Source organism: Urocampus carinirostris, chromosome 1 (genome assembly GCF_059441175.1).
Source record: "Urocampus carinirostris isolate Australia breed hairy pipefish chromosome 1, RoL_Ucar_1.0, whole genome shotgun sequence".
Taxonomy (NCBI): domain Eukaryota; kingdom Metazoa; phylum Chordata; class Actinopteri; order Syngnathiformes; family Syngnathidae; genus Urocampus; species Urocampus carinirostris.
The window spans coordinates 58,191,226-58,207,850 of NC_142349.1; the positions used below are offsets into that span (position 1 = coordinate 58,191,226).

At 39.2% G+C, this 16,625-nt stretch overlaps 2 protein-coding genes across 6 annotated transcripts in view; both read left to right on the forward strand.

Annotated features, from left to right (window-relative positions):
* Positions 1 to 1,257: 1,257 nt before the first annotated feature.
* On the forward strand, positions 1,258 to 12,754 carry rab12 (RAB12, member RAS oncogene family). Its single transcript, XM_088346597.1, has 6 exons — positions 1,258 to 1,658; positions 5,460 to 5,520; positions 7,338 to 7,476; positions 8,402 to 8,491; positions 9,314 to 9,418; positions 10,887 to 12,754. The coding sequence occupies exons 1-6, from the start codon at positions 1,430 to 1,432 to the stop codon at positions 10,992 to 10,994; spliced, it is 732 nt and encodes a 243-aa protein (XP_088202723.1). The 5' UTR covers positions 1,258 to 1,429; the 3' UTR covers positions 10,995 to 12,754.
* A 1,983-nt stretch (positions 12,755 to 14,737) lies between these two features.
* Positions 14,738 to 16,625, forward strand: part of mtcl1 (microtubule crosslinking factor 1) — a 75,883-nt gene continuing 73,995 nt past the window's right edge. For all 5 annotated transcript variants that reach the window (XM_088346592.1, XM_088346593.1, XM_088346594.1 and 2 more), the window contains exon 1: positions 14,738 to 15,791. In XM_088346592.1, the coding sequence (XP_088202718.1) occupies positions 15,096 to 15,791 (696 nt within the window). In that variant the 5' untranslated portion in view covers positions 14,738 to 15,095. The remainder of the gene's footprint in view (positions 15,792 to 16,625) is intronic.

Consider the following 16,625-nt stretch of genomic DNA (forward strand, 5'->3'; position numbering starts at 1 on the left):
TCTTTGTCTCTCTCTCTCTGTCTGTCTTTTTGTCTTATTTTGTTCTATCTTCCCTTTTTCATTTTCTCTCTCTTTTCCCTCTGTCTCTCTCTTGCTTTCCCATTCACACTTTCTCCCCTTTTTGCAATCTCTTTTATCTCCTTCTCCCTTTCTCTCTTTCCATTTCTCTTTGGATTTCTCTCTTTTTCTCTCTTCCTTTCCCCCTCTCTCACTATTTCTCTTTCATCTTTCTTGTTTCTCGCGTGCTCTTTCTCTCTCCTTTCTCTCTCTCTTTCTCTTTCTCTTTCTTTGTCACACCCTTTCTATTTCTCTCCCTCTCTTTCTCTTATTTCTTTCTCTTTTTTCTTTCTCTCTTATCTACTAGTCCTGCCCCAAGAGAATATTTGTTCTATCGTGTGGCCCCAAATTAAAATTAGTATCACACCCCTGCCCTATGGGTTCTAAGGCTTGCAGTAATGCTAAAAGAAGAAGCAAAATCATGATAACCATTGAATCAAAGCTTGCGATGATTAAGAAACACAGATGCCAAACGAATCGCTGGCCTCGCTAAATTGCATAGCTGCCTGTAAAAATAAGGATTTGTTTTGTTCTTTTGAACGGTTTATTTTATCATAAATAATCACTTAGTGAAAAAAAAAGGAGAAAGACTAGTCTTATATGCCCTGCCCCGTTCCTCACGATAACTCAGCTACAGAAACAAATAAACAACAAATATGTTCTTCATATAAAGAGGCATACAAAACAAACAGATAAAACATACTTTAGCAAGTTGTGTCATTTTTCTCCCATCCCTTTTATTCAACTATTTTTCATTCCAATCTTATCACTTAGTTACAGAAATCTCTATTAGGAGCCGGCTATATAAATAGACAAACTCAATCTATGTTACATATCTTTAATCTTATAGTTGTCATTATGTTCTTATATGGCTTTCATTGGTGGCTAGAGGAGGAAACAGAGGACAGGTTGTGGTGTTTGGCTGTTAAGTGCTAGAGGCACTAGTTACTGTCGCGAAATGATCATTTGGGCTTCCATTGTAGTAAGATGGCGGCCAAAACAGGCGTCTCAAGTTTTGGAATATAATCATCAAATTACAAACTTACAAGTCTTTAAAATTATTTTTGTAAGACGGTACATGCATTTTTACTTGAACCATTAGTGCTGTATTCAAACGTGTGTAGTGTTTTTACACTACTAGAGATCGCTATGTAACACACTGGCGCTTTAATTTAACCTCGCACGACGGAAGCGGAAACGAAGATATACTGATGACGTCACCACCCTGTGGTGTCTAATGGCCGGACAAAAACAATTCTCAGCTCGAAGGGAAGTTGCCCAAACTTCCCAGGGGACTACGCAAAGTTAACACGAGTAAAAAGTTTCAAAGTTGGTTACATATTTTTCAAACTCTACTAATGTGGATTCACTGATGGATCCGCGATATGACAACCGACGGAGGGCTGTTGGCGTCAGCGGCGGGAGCTCCTCGAACTCGTCACCCGCTTTGGGAGCTCAGTCGCGCCGCAGGAAGACGCCGCCCAGGCCCGCCGACTTCAAGCTTCAAATCATCATCATCGGCTCCAGAGGCGTCGGCAAAACGAGCCTCATGGAGCGCTACACCGACGCCACCTTCTCGGAGGCCTGCAAGTCCACCGTAGGTGAGGGGACAAGTCAAAAGTCACCTTTGGGGGACTTTTTGTTTTTGGAATCGTTAAATTGTGCGAGGGAACCGTCTACTTACTGGAATCGTACAATGGAAACTGAGGGACTCGTTTGTTTAAGGAAGCAAAGACTTCTCCAAAAAGTTTTTGTTTCTTGAAAAACAGTCGTAGGAAAATAAATCATGTTTTTACATCGATGCTAATTGTGTTAAGCTAGCGTCTCTTAATTAGCTAACTGTGGCTAGCTAAAATAGTTGTATTTTTCTGTTCATTTCTTCCAATGTGTTCCAAATATTGTCTACAATAGTTATTCTCGTCTATTATATTCGAAATTGTCCAAATTTAGCCCAAAGTAGTTGTTGTCGTGTTTATTTAGACCTATGTGTTCTTATTCTACTCTACAAATTGTAATATCCATCCATCCATTATCAGCACCGCTTATCCTTTGTAGGGTCGCGGGGATAATGGAGCCCATCCCAGCTATCTTCGGGCAGTGGGCAGGGGACACCCAGAACTGGTTGCTAGGCAGTCGCAGGGCAATTGTAATATCCATGATAATTTAATCCAAAGTTTGCCAAATGTAGTCCAAAACTAGTGATTTTCTGTTTATTTCAGGGTCCATCTTTTGTCCAAAAACAGTCATTTCGTGTTTATTTCATCCTAACCGTTCCAACTTTAGTCCACAATATAGTCATTTTCATGTATTTCATCCAATGTGGTCCCAATGTAGTCTACAAATAGTTATTTTGGTTTATTTCCAACATTGTGGTCCAAGTTGAGTTCAAAATGTTTTATGAAGACTGTTGTTGTCAAAATGTATTCCAAAAATGGTCATTCTCGTTTTTGTTTCATCCAACACGAATCAAGTCGCACTGTATTTATTTGTATAGCCCTTAATCTCAAAATGTCTCCGTGGACTGCACATACCACAAAGACACCATCCCCTGATCCTAAACCAACATGCGGACCTCAAAACTTCAACGTGAAGGAACCTTGAGAAGGAGCTTCACAAGTGGTAATCTGCAATAGATTTTGCATTAGGTAACAATACACAAAACATAGTGAACATCAATAAGAAAAACATAGGTAAGATGTAAAAAATAATTCCCCAGAAAGTGCATGACAGCAACGACGCCGCAAACCTGAAAAATGTTCAAAAAGTCCATGACAATATGATCAAAATTGAGTCAAAAAATTGTCCCTTTCATGTTTGTTTAATTCAATATGATCCTGATATGATGCTCATTTCATCTAACGCGGTCCAATTTCAGTTCAAACCTTTTTTGGTTTATCTCATGAGACATCCAAATTTAGTCACCAAACAATTATTTCAGGCCAAATTTCACTTAAAAAGATAAAGACTTCTTTAGGGTACGTAGGGTTGCTTGAAATCCTTGAAAATGCTCTAATTTTATTGTTGTATTTCCAATAATTCAAAGTACTTGAATTTGGGGTGCTTGTATTGCCTGAAATTGTTGCCATGTTCCTCAACAAGTCTGCTTTAAAATGATGCAGACACTGCCCCCTGGAGGCTTCGCTTTGGCATTGCAATTCTTCTTCCCCTGTTATTAAATGCAGCTGGCATTAATGTGTATGGCTTTGTCCTATAAATCATCATCGCCTCCTACGGGTCACGCCCAAGAGGACGGATGCAAGGTATAATAAACGGGGCATTATGAAATGTGAATTGGTGCACTGATTACGCATCAAATATGGGCCATGCACAAAATGAAGGTAGTGTTTCCCAGTGGTAAATTGTAATTGGAATAACGTCTTCCAACTGTTAATGTAAGCTACATAGTTTTACTTAACACCTATATGGGGAGAGATTTGTCTTATAGACACATTTATTTGATATTTACTCAACATCTAAAAATCCTGATGAATGCACACGCAAGATTAAAATCACATATGTAAATCACATATGTTCGTGGCGCTGCAAAATGCCTGATTCACACTGGATTTTTTTCCTTTTAACTGTAGTTAATAAATTGGAAAATTGGCTTTTAAAGTCCTAAAAAAGTGTTGGAATTTGGTTGTGAAAAATGTATACGAACCGTGTATCATTATAACAAACTTTGGCGACCTTTTAATGCATTTTCAACCAGTTTGACATTTCAACAAAACACAAATCAAACCAATTTCAATTCACATTATATTCAGTGTAAAATTGGTTGCATTCTAGTCTCAAATTTCTTTGATGTGACTTGGTGCATGTCATTCTTTCTGGATACTAGATACAATTTTCAAGACCAATACCCAAATTTTGGTTGAATACTGATACAAGATAATTGTAAAAAAGGAAACCGTTTGAATAAAACATAAACGAAAAAGATTTTGATGCAGATAATATTCAGTGCAAACACGTTTTTCAGTTTTTGTTTTAACATATTTGTCCTAAAATTGTTTTAATTTGACTAGGTGCACTTCGATCTACCGAGATGCTTGATGATAATGATGCCTGAACCAAACATAATTATAATTGATTTTTACTCTGCTCATATTCGGTGTAAAAGCGGGTTTCTTTGGTGCAGCATCCTAGTCTCAAATACAGACGGTGCCCTCCTTACGAACGAGATAGGTTCCCGATGATCGTTCGTAAGTTGCTTCACTGCTATATTTTGTATGTTTAAGATTTATATAAGTATGTTTAAGGCTTGTATAAGGAACCTGTATTGTTTTGTATTAAAAAAATAAACATTTAATAAAATAATATGCTCTATAAAGTTAAGTTTAACTTATTTTTGGAAGATCAGCTTCAAAGGTTAGGCGATTGCCTCCTCCGTGGTAGAAAGTGGCAGAAAAAAAAAATAATCTAACCATTTTCTCAACCGCATCAAGCTTTCTTATTCTACTTTCATTTCAAAAGAAACACCTCACCTCTTCTTTACACTTTACACCAACCATATTGAATGGATGCACGAGATATTAAACAATAAAAATGTCACAGTTCTCAGCGCGCTGGAGATACAGTACCGAATGTTTACACACGAACTAGGAAGTAGAAGCCGGATTTGTTCTTCGGGGTGGATGCTGGGTAACCTCTCACAAGTCCACGCGGCGGAAAGAAGCACTACAGTACTGTCTTCTACTCGGAAAAAGGTGCACACAATACAAAATCTAACTTGCAGCAATGTCCGGATATTTTTTGACGTCCCGAATTTTTTTTCCGCCTCTACCGTTTTTCGTAAGTCGAATGGTCATAAATAGGGGAGCATCTGTATGTTTATTTGCTTAGTGTGTGTCAATATTTTGGTATGTTCAAAACCACACTATTTTCAGACCAATACTCAAATCTTGGGTAGTCATCCATACAGATACCCATACTACAATCTACATTTGAAGAAAATGGTTGCTAGCATAACTCAACAAACTCTACCGTGTTACCCTGTTTCCTTCTCCTGGTGTAAAGTAACATCATTATACAAGGTTAAAGGAGATGTTTACAGGCAAATTTCCTGTTCCTGGTAGATTGTCTGGATCAAAACAACTCAGTAGTCTGTCATCGTTGTGCAATCCCAAAATAGTTTTCCCGCATGCTAACAGCTGCCATCAGGACAAGCTCCCTTTTCTGCCATGGCATTATCTTCTGTTGAGCTACAACTTCATTTTAAACATTTGTTCAATTTAAGCTTAATTGTACCAATTTCAAAATGTTTTTCTTGAAATTATCTTCGAAACGAACGCAACTGCATCATATCATTTCAGCCCTTTTGTTGTGTCAACCTTGAAAACTGAGGGCAGTATTAATACCGGAAGAATGATTCACACCAAAATAAGTCATTTATTTCTACGTAGGAGTCGATTTTAAAATCAAGACGGTGGAGCTGAGGGGAAAGAAGATCCGTTTGCAGATCTGGTGAGGAAAAGTTTAATATGGTGCACGTTTGCTTGGTGTGTCACATGATCTAACACACGCTCACGACTTTAATGCATGTTAGCTCCACCTTTGTGCCACTAACTCCTCTTTCCCTGTCAGCTAACACGCACCACTTCCTTCCCTACCTTCCATTTGTGTTCTGTCATGTCGAGCAACTTCCACCTGCACCTTCATCTCCATCTCTAGGGGATGGCCACACCAGCTAGTCTTTGACGCAGGTACAGTAACACTTAAAGGGAGTGTTAAACCTTTCAAGTGGACACATTATGGATTTTTGTTGTGCAAAGAAAATGTTTATTCCGCTTGGTGTATAAAATTGATCATTTTAGCTATACTCTTCTTTTTTGAGCTTATTGATTGATATGATTCATTCATGTTCTTTGATTTTGTTTTCATTTTGATTTCATTGGAAATATGTACTTTTTCTCATTTTACTATATATTATGATCATTTTCAGTATACTTATTTTCGTACCTTAATTTACATTCGTTTCATATTTTATATAGTTATTTATGTAATTTTATATGAACTTTAATTTCATTTTTAGATGTGTTTTTCCATATTCTTTCGTTTTAAGATTACTTTTTATTTTAGTATAGTAATTTATGTTAAATTTACATTTTTTATTGACATAATATCATATATTTTGTATTTAAGTATATACTATAATACATTAGTACTTTGATAATTTTATGTATGACATTTCTGATGTTAGTGTACATTGCATATTAATTTTATAAAGTTCATTGTGTAATACAATAATATAGTACAATATAAGAAATGTGATGAAAAAAATATTAAAAAACAAACATTCTCAATATAATGCTTAATGTGCATTAGCATTGAGCTAATTGGCATAAACGATAAAAACAATACAAATAAATGCTTTACATGGGAGACAACCATTTACCAGTTAGTTGATGTTAACAAAAACAAAACAAACCAATTACAAAAATGACAAGTTTGACCAAATATTTGTTTTTATTTCAATTTATAATTTTGTTATTAGTTTGGTTATTTTGATAAGCTTAACATAGTTTTTTTTTATTGTAATGTATTTTAAATGGTTTTGCTGGCTATTTTTTTAAGGAAGATTAAAATGAATAATTATACATGTATACCTTGTGAGTTCTGTTTCTGATTTTTTTAATTTTCTGCTGTTAAAAGTTATTGCACTTATTTTCATTGCACTATTGTTACAATGCACCGTTCTTATTCATTACGTTATGATTATAACCCTGGCCAGTTTTTCTATGCACTATGTTGTAATTACTTTATTTTTATTTTGCCTAGTGTTCTATCTTTTTTCTCTTCAAAGTCTTTGTATTGTATGTTTTACTCTGGAGTGTGATGTCTGATCTCATTGCATACAATGTTTCACAACATTGATATCAAGGACAGTAAAGTAAGTTCTAATTCTACTGTTCTCATTTTGAGATTTATTTTTAAATGATAATTTCTCTTAAACACTGGGGTTTTAGGGGCACCGCTTCCCTCGCTCTGTCTTGGGCAAGTACAGCCTGGTGGTTCCCATCCGCAAAACTATCTTCCATATCAGACAATTTTACTATGTATTATTTTAGAAAAACACGTTAAAAATATTAAAACTTAAAGCAACATAATCTGAAAATGGATCAAGAATTCTTTGCTCTGCATGTTATTAAAATATGGTGTGAATTACATAATACGACTCCTTGGGATTCCAAAAATAACTTGATTGTCACGAAACTTATTGATTGCCAATCGGTTTCATGGGCTGTATGAAATAATGACACACTTATCTGTTTGACGTAAAGGGACACAGCGGGCCAGGAGCGCTTCAACAGCATTACGTCGGCCTATTACCGAGGCGCCAAAGGGATTGTCCTTGTCTACGACATCACCAAGCAAGAGACCTTCGACGACCTTCCAAAGTGGATGAAGATGATTGACAAGGTGAATTAGTAAAGGGGTTGTCCTGTTGAAACTTGCCTAGCATTTTTAATGAAATCCATATATATTTGTACATTTCTTCTCCGGAAACAAAATGCAACTCAGATTGCTGTTTAAAACATCCAATGTACAATAAGAAGACAATTTAAGCCTTTAAAAACTACTAAAATCACCCTAGAATCGATCCTGAAATACATGGGCTGCCAATGCAGCGATTGTACAAATGGTGTAATTTTTGTAATCTGTGTAATTATTCCGACCCCGGTTACCACATGTGCTGCTGAGATTTGCAACTATTAGGAAGTCTTTTGGGAATTACAATATTCTTAACGAAAAAAGATAGACGCATGCATCAGCAACTCGGTGTTTGCTTGAGAGAAAAATGGGTGGTTCTGGCTATATTATTAAGATGATTAGAAAACGATCGCTTGTGACATTCTTTTAGGGGAATCCGTAGAGCAGGGAATTACAAGCATCCATCAGCACCTTTGTGTTTTCCCTGTGAAAGAAATGGGTGGACGCTGGCTATCATTTTTTAAATGATAAAAAGCAATCGCTTGCAACATTCTTTTTTGGGAATCCAGAGAACAAGGAATTACACTTACCTAAATGAGTAGAGTTAAAAAGCATGAATCCGCACCTGTAATAACCTGTAAAGCCCTTTGACACTCTTTGTGATTTAGAGCTATACAAAAATAAAATGACTTGACTTGACCTACCCTTTGGCGAAATTCTTCTGTTAATATTTACAGTTTTAGTTATGATTTTGGTGGGTGGAATGAAATTAAACTTGGGGTCATAAATCACACCTTCAATCAAATCTTAACACGTTGTAAAGGTTTAAAATCCTGCAGTTTTGGTCTCTGACCTGCTGGGCCGACGATTAGGACCTCTGTTAACAGTTTTTCTTATTTGCCTTGTATGTCAGTACGCCTCAGAGGATGCTGAGCTTCTCTTGGTGGGCAACAAGATGGACTGTGAGAGTGATCGGGTCATTTCGAGACAGCAAGGAGAAAGAGTGAGTCATTAAGGGTGAATGATGTCTGTTTTTGTCTTTTTGAGTACACTATTTCTTCAAATGGTGCGGGTAATCTGTTTTATAACCACCTCTACTAGGAGCTTTTCTGCAAAGTATGAACCATGTATATTTACTGTATATCCTAGAGTAACACAGTTAATCAGTTTACTCTTGTGCATCAATGCGCACTTGCAGGTTTCCTCATCTAGGATATTTTTTTTGCTGCAAAGTACTCCAGACTTCTCGAAGAGACGAATGAGTCAAGCAAACTCCAGTTTATTCACTAAAGAGGTTTTATGAGTATTGGTTGATTTCTCTGGGACATTTCCATTTTTTTTCCAATGATGAAAATATCAATGTCCATATATGATGTAAGTCCACAGTTGTAGCCATCCATATGAAGTGTAAGTCCACAGTTGTAGCCATCCATATGAAGTGTAAGTCCACAGATGTAGCCATCCATATATAGTGTAAGCCCATGCTTCTGGCAAGCCACGTGCGAGTCAGGTTTATAAAATGATGGGATGCAGCAATGAGAACGCTTTAGAAGCAAACAAGCACAGTAATTTGTTGATTTTTGTTAAAATGTGAAAACATTCACTCAGATTGCTCCAATAAACGGCCAGGAATCAAAATGAAGTTATTCGATTTGTTTGTGTCTAGAAAGACTTTTAAAGTGTTACCATAATTTCGCATACTTGTTATCTGTGGAAACCTACAATAGGAAAAGAAATATGCGATTCAACTAAGACGTAAGAGTCGAACTGCGAAGTGACGTATGAACACTGTTATACAGTGTTGTACTTTGTGTTTGTGTGACAGTTTACCTCTCGGATAAGTGGTATGCGTTTCTGCGAGACGAGCGCAAAGGACAACTGTAACGTGGACGAGATCTTCCTTAAACTCGTGGAGGACATTCTGAGCAAGGTAGGAAAATGGGGATGAAGGAGTGGTATTTTATATGCACTGGACTTGCCAATGAATACAGTAATCCCTCGGTTATCGCGGTTAATGGGGACCAAAACCACCCGCGAAAAGTGAAAATCAGCGAAGTAGCGACACCCCTTCAAAAATGCTTAAAAATTTTTTTGTCTTTTTAAAAAATTATTTTATTTTATTATTATTATTTTTTAGACCCGGCTAATGGGGACCAAAACCACCCGCAAAAAGTGAAAATCTGCGAAGTAGCGACGCCCCTTCAAAAATGCTTAAAAAAAAAGATTTGTTTTTAAATTTATTTATTTATTTATTTTTAATTATTATTATTATTGTTTTTTAGACCCGCGACGCTCTGAATCCGGGAACGTGGAACCTCGAAGTAGCGAGGTCCCACTGTACACTTGCACCCTATCTTCACCGCTTATCTTCAGAAGGGTGGCGGGGGTGCTGTAGCCCATCCAGCTATCTTCGGGCAGTGGGCAGGGAACACCCTGAACTGGTTGCCAGGGCACACAGAGACAGACAACTCACTCTTATTCACACCTAGGGACAATTTGGAGTAACAATTAACATGTCACACGTGTTTTTGGAATGTGGGAGGAAACTCACACAAGCATGGGGAAACATGCAAACTCCGCACAGGAAGGCTGGTTGCTGGATTTCAACCCATGACCTCAGAACTATGCGCCGCGGACGTGTTGACGACTCAGCTGTCGTGTCGCCCTGCGTGTAATTAAATATTATTATTAATAAATATACATGCAAACTAAAAACAATTTTGTATTTAGTTTGTTGTTACTTGACTTTAGCTGGTACAATGGAGTTAACAGGTGGATGCAGATCGGGTAAAAGGTGGATTAAAATTAAAACCAATTTTCAAACCTCTTTTGAGGATTTTCATGCCCTTAGAAGAAGTCGATTTAGATTACAGCCATTTCCTTTAGTGAGAGTAACTATATCATGTTTTGCTTCTCTGTAGCATCACTAGAAGTATTAGGAAACATGGGTAAACTAATTTGATGTCAAGATTCTAAACTGAAAAAGCAATGGAATATTCTGAGAGGTTGTTCAGCCAATAGTGTACCGGCAGCTTTGTGATGACACGATCCAACAGCAAACTAGTATTTCACATGACATCAACTAATAGAAAACATTAGTCCTAGAGGCGTTACTCTTCATACACACAAACACAAAGTTTGACTTCTATAACTTTTTGGAGCCGAATAATTCATTTTTTGTTTGTTTGTCATATGGTGGGGAAAATGCTGTAACGAGGGGTCCAAAAACAATATATTCCACATCGTAACATGAAAATATCCTTAAGTAGAGGACGCCTTAACTTTGGTGTCTACTGTATTGGTACTCACCCATCCCTACTTGTGTCAACTCATGTTTCAGTTGCTATTTTTAATGTACATTGATTATTTTTCCACACGTTTGCTTTCCTCAACTCCAGATGCCGCTCGAGGTTCCCAACAAAGAACTCTCCGGCAGTTTGCTGTCCCTGCAGCCAGAACCGGAAGTGCCTCCAGAGTTGCCCCCACCTCGCGTACGCTGCTGCTAAAATCCACTCCACCAAACCTAACCCATTTCGATCAACCAACATGCATCCACTCACACGTGCAGTGTTCGAGACTGACCAGAAGGGGGCAGCGGCGACTCGAATGTTGCACCCCAGACAGCTTCCACCTTCATCCCCCCACCGACTACCTCACTTGCTGAGCACCCACATACACTAAGTGCCTTTGAGGTAGTAAGCGCTTCTCCTCCCTCATTTATTTAAGGCTTCTTCCATACTCAGCTTCGGCTTTACCTGTTCATCAGCTTGAAAAAAAAAAGCACAATTTTGTTGTTAAAACGCTGTAATAATGATGAAAACGTAGCAGGTATGCGGTTGATATCAAATTAGTATTGGACAGATTGTTTTTTTTTTGTACAGTGAGACATGTTCACTATTAATGTTTTTGCTTACTCTAGTAGAAACATACAAACAAATAAGCACACATTCTACAATGTTATGTTATTTTGTTGTTTGGGTTCTTTTGTAATCAGTTTCCTGCATCCTGGTTTTGCACACACAAAAACGAGTTATGGAGGGTACATACATAGTGTAAATTTGTACCAAATATGAGAAATTTCTTTAAAGGCACTTAAGAATGTATTGTGTCTTAAGTAGAGCACAAAGCCTTAAAAACACTAGTCCGAAATCCTCTTAAATTGGAATTTTTTGTTTTCAGATGTGTAAAGTTGGTACATGTTCAATTTATATTATTCATCTCACCACAAATAAGTTTTTCTTTTCTATCTCATATCCCTCGAGAGGGGTGACTGACAGTAAGACAAACACATACAAAAACAAAGAAAATAAAAAAAGGGAAAAGTTGCAAAAAATACACACAAAAATGTTTGCGACCATGGCCAACCCAAATACTCAAACACCCAAACAAGTTAATCACCTCGGCACCAAAGTTGGTCATGCTTTCGTCCCTCCAGATGAAACGGGAAACAAGAAAGCGTCCATGCCACTCGGGTCAGGGTGACCCAACACACTCTTCTGTTCAACAGAAGGGCCCGACAGCTTTCACTGGTTTACCCCTTCCGCATCAAACAGGTGCCCTGCCCATCCCTTAGAACGTGTCCAAACATCCCACTATCCTTTCACAACACCTCTCCACTCATTCCTATCACCAACAAGAGCTTTAGCTTCCACTATATATAGACCTCTTTCCTGGAGTGCACTCATATCACCATCCATCCACGTCAATCACGGCCTTCCTCTTGGTCTCTTTCCATTTACTTCTGCTCTGTAGATCCTCTTCAACATTCGCTCCTCTCCATGTGTCCAAACCAACCGAGCACTCTCTTATCCACACGCGTGCTCAGTTCCACTACGACTCCAGTTCTGTCTCTCATAATTTCATTTCTCAATCCATCCAATCTTGTCACTCATAATATACTCCTCAAACACTTCATCTCAAAAACATTTAATTTCCTTCTCAAATCTGCATTCAGGTTCCAAGTCTCTGCACCATACAACACAGTCGGCACAATCACACACTCATAAAGTCCCCTCTTAACATCCATACTCAAACTCTTGTTGCTCATCACTCTCCTCAGAGTACCCAAAACATTGCTTTCAGCTACCAAAAAAGCTTACAAGAGTTCATTTTTTGCCACTAACCCTTTTGAATTTTTTGTTCTATCGGAAACGATTTTGAGCTCTTTCGAGAGGTTCGGTCTTCCCTCTGCAATTTGGATTTGTTGCTATTTATAACTCCAGTGGCATTGTTGGACTAATGAAATTAAAGATGTCTATATTTATTACCAGATTGATGGCAGTTTTTCAGAACCCTTTTAGCTTTGGATTGGGGCACACGCAACACTTTTATAAGATACGGTCAAGTGAATCTCGCATGCTTTTGTCATAGCAGAAAGACGATGTCCTTTCAACCCAATTGAGTTTGAGTCAACGGAATAGTATTTCGTCTTCAACCAGTGTGTCTGATTTTCCTCCAGAGGGCGTCTGACCAACTTTTGTATTGACTCACTGTACGCTGCAATAGAAATATGTGACTCACCCAGCAAAAATCGTTTGACAAGAACAAGATTCAGTTAAAAACCCTTAATTTGGGTTGAGAAATTAAAGTTGAATAAAAGAGGGGCTACATTTTGACTTGCAGTTAAGCTAGTTTCTGTATACTGTAATAGTGGAACCAAAAAAAATTCTGGTTGGAGTTACATAGGAAAAAATATAACATTCCCAATGATGTGCGACACTCCCAGCAAAAACGGGATGCAAAGACGTTAAAAAGACATCATTGTTTCGTCCTAAAAAACCTTTTAATTCGATTAAACATAAATGTTATTTTTAAGACTAAGAATAAAGACTTCAAGGTAATATTTGGACCAATTTAGTTGTCTGAGACCTTTTTTCAGAGGGGGGGTTAAATTTGGTTTGTGTTGGATAGACTTAAAAAGAAGTTACCAACGTGGGCACAATGTAGCTCCCAAAGATCACCTGAGTAGATAGCGGACTGGTCCTGAAAATAGATAACTAGTAACAGGTCATTGTGACTTCTGGAAACTTTAATTCTAACAAGCAGGTTCAATGGTTGAGTTAGCCTTATTCAAACCTTCTCTTAATCAAAACCTGGTAACAACATAATGATTTGATTCGTTATTTTAGAAATGCATGACAAACTAGTCGCCCTTAACTCTTATTAATTAAAAAAAAGTAGCTCTCGGCGATAAAAAGGTTGGTTTCACCTGTTCTGGACACAATCCTATTTTAAAAGTATAATTCGGAATAAATCATGTTTAAAACGGTGAACTACTTGGTTGGAAGTCCATACCTGTCAAGCTCCAGGGCTCCATGCCCTTACAAACTGTCGTATTTTCCCTTACAAAATACAAAAAAAATCTAACACCATATTTTTATTTCAAACGTGTTTATTTATGTAGTTTAACATGTTATGTTGTACATGTGTTTCGTTATATCATATATATTGTTAATTAATGTTTTGTTGTGAGACACTGAGTTGCTCGACATGAATGAGGTTTATTATAAAAAAGTTCAAAAATTAAGTAGCTTGGACATTCACAGTAGAAGGAAAAAATACATGCAAATATTATTGAGTAGACTAATACATTTTCTTATTCACATTATTGATTCATTTTCTGCATTAAATTATTGTTGGTAAAATACTGATTAAAGGGATAACCACAAACCTGTTTTTTTTTCATTTTCTCCTTTCATACTTCTTTTTTTTATTAACTTCTTTATACAACATAATAACTCGTAATATAATGCATCAAAGCAAGTGAGCCGTTTGAGAGCCGAAAAAGCCGGTTCTCTAAAAATAGAGGGACTTCCTTTCACTACACAACTACCACAAATTTGCTTTTTTTTCCGTACAGATTTTCTTGTACGTCGTACACGTCTTAAAATGCATAATAAATGTACTTTGTACGGCAAAAACGTACAGGTTGACAGGTATGTCTTGATCACAATCTGGTAACAGCATGATGACTTGATACGTTATTTTAGAAATGCATGACAAACTGGTAGCCCTTAACGCTTATTGATTACAAAAAAAGTAGCTCTCGGCGATAAAAATGTTGGTTACACCTGTTCTGGACACAATCCTATTTTAAAAGTATAATTCGGAATAAATCATGTCTAAAACGGTAAACTACTTGGTTGGAAGTCTTATAAATACAAAACTGATATTTATAGTAGGTTGCGCATGAAGTGAACGGCGCATGCGCACAACACGAACCCTGCTCGTATCCAAAGCCACGAGGAAACGACCTGCGCGTGCGCCATTAATTCAATCTCGGGCGTCACAGAACCGCAGCGAGTGCGGACCTGACGCGTCTGGGGGTCCGAGTCGAGGTGTTCTAGCAAGGATGGAAACCAAGAACCGCGACCCAAACGGACGCCGAGGATAGCCGCGTCACACCCGCCGGGGTGTCTGCCACCTGCCTGTCTCCCCCCTCCTTAATCCGGCGTGACTGCAGTAGACCTCCGCTGGGACTACAATGACACCCTCGGTGAGCGACTAGTGAACGCGGTACCGCGCAGGATGCTTATCTCGAACCGGACTCGGAAGACGGTCCGGAACAGCGAGCCTTTTCCCTCACATCCGCCTCTTCCTCCTCCCGTATGATGGAGAGCTCCGGTGTCTCCGGAGGACTCGACACCAAATCGAACCAGGCAGAGAAAAAGAGAACGAACCGTGTTCCGTCCCCGGCCAGACCTTTCTTGAAGGACACCCGAGCCTCCAAACCGCCTGCCATCCGGCCCAAATCGCCCAAACTCGGCAAACAGTCGGCGTCGAACCGGGGCTCCAGGCGCAACCTCACCGCGGTGAGAGACAAACCCGCCCCGGTTGTCCGAATCAGCGCCAAAACCGGGCCGGGGAGAAAACCCGGCAGGCTTCCCGGAACCGAACTTAAAGCACCCAGCAACAACAGTCCCGTATTCGCCAAAACCAGGAAAGGAAGACTCCTCCCGGTGTTCCCCAGCCAAGTTGGCCATGGTTCTCCGGTTCGGGTGCCGACAGGTCTGGTGGGCCAGACGGACAGCAGTTCGGATCTTTCGGACTGCCCTTCCGAGCTGGCGCCTATTGCCAGCAGCGACGCCGAGTCTGGTACCGGCTCAAGTGATAAGGACATCCCCGGGGCAGAGCTTCCTTTTCGGATGAAAGCACCTGCCACGACCGCCACTCTGGCGCCGAATCCCGCCCCCAAGGGTGCCGCGTGTGTGGTCCGGACCGCCCTGGACAAGAAACTCAAAGGCACTGAGGAAGATCTGCTGAGGGAAATCGAAGATCTGAAGTCGGAGAATGATTATTTGAAGGTAGGAACAAGTCGCATTACACAGGAGCTTCTGACGGTATGATGAAAGTGAGCAAAAATATCGCGGTATCAGGATATGGATTTAAAAAAAAAAAAAAAAAATTAACCACGGATATTCACTGTGACTACTGAGGACATTGAATGATACTCTAATACCTCGTTTATCGTGGTTAATAGGGACTAGAACTAACCCCCACCCCCAGGCGATATATGAAACTCCACAAACTTCCAGCCCCCCCTCATTTTTACCAGGTGCCCTGCCGGCCTCTGCTCGCAGCTAAAGTCATCCGGGGATGATTTAGGCTTAAAGAATCGGGAAAAAAAACTACCACGCATGAAACAAATTTGCTCTTTCTCAACAATACTGAGAATGGATCACGACCAAAACAGTGCAGTTCATTTTAGGCAGGCCACAATAGCGCGCTTCAGCATTCAGATTCCAAAAAGTGCTCTGTCAGCCCCTGCTCTGAGCAGTAGTCAACTGTGGTTAACGGATCGCGGCTAGAGGGAGAGAACAGAAAAAAAAGCTGCTATGCATGACACATTCGTTCTTTATGAAATGAAATGATCTGCATTTATATAGCGCTTTTCAAGTCAAGACTTCCCAAAGCGCTTTACAGTGTGCTTCACATTTCCCAATAGCGGCCGTGCAGCCATGTAAGGCGCTAACCTGCATTATGGGGCTATTAGGGGTTCAGTGTCTTACCCAAAGACACTCCGACATGTAACACGGAGGAGGCGGGATTCGAACTGCGATCTCTTGATCCCAAGACGAGCGCTCTACCTCCCAGGCCACTGCTCTCAGCAATACTCAATGGAGGATAATGGAACCTGG

What these genes read in the sequence shown, in the direction of transcription:
- rab12 (XM_088346597.1), top strand. Translation starts at nt 1,430, where the DNA reads ATGGATCCGCGATATGACAACCGACGGAGGGCTGTTGGCGTCAGCGGC. An exon ending in GGCCTGCAAGTCCACCGTAG is followed by an intron (nt 1,659 to 5,459) that starts GTGAGGGGACAA and finishes ATTTCTACGTAG; the next exon opens with GAGTCGATTTTAAAATCAAG. An exon ending in AAGATCCGTTTGCAGATCTG is followed by an intron (nt 5,521 to 7,337) that starts GTGAGGAAAAGT and finishes TTTGACGTAAAG; the next exon opens with GGACACAGCGGGCCAGGAGC.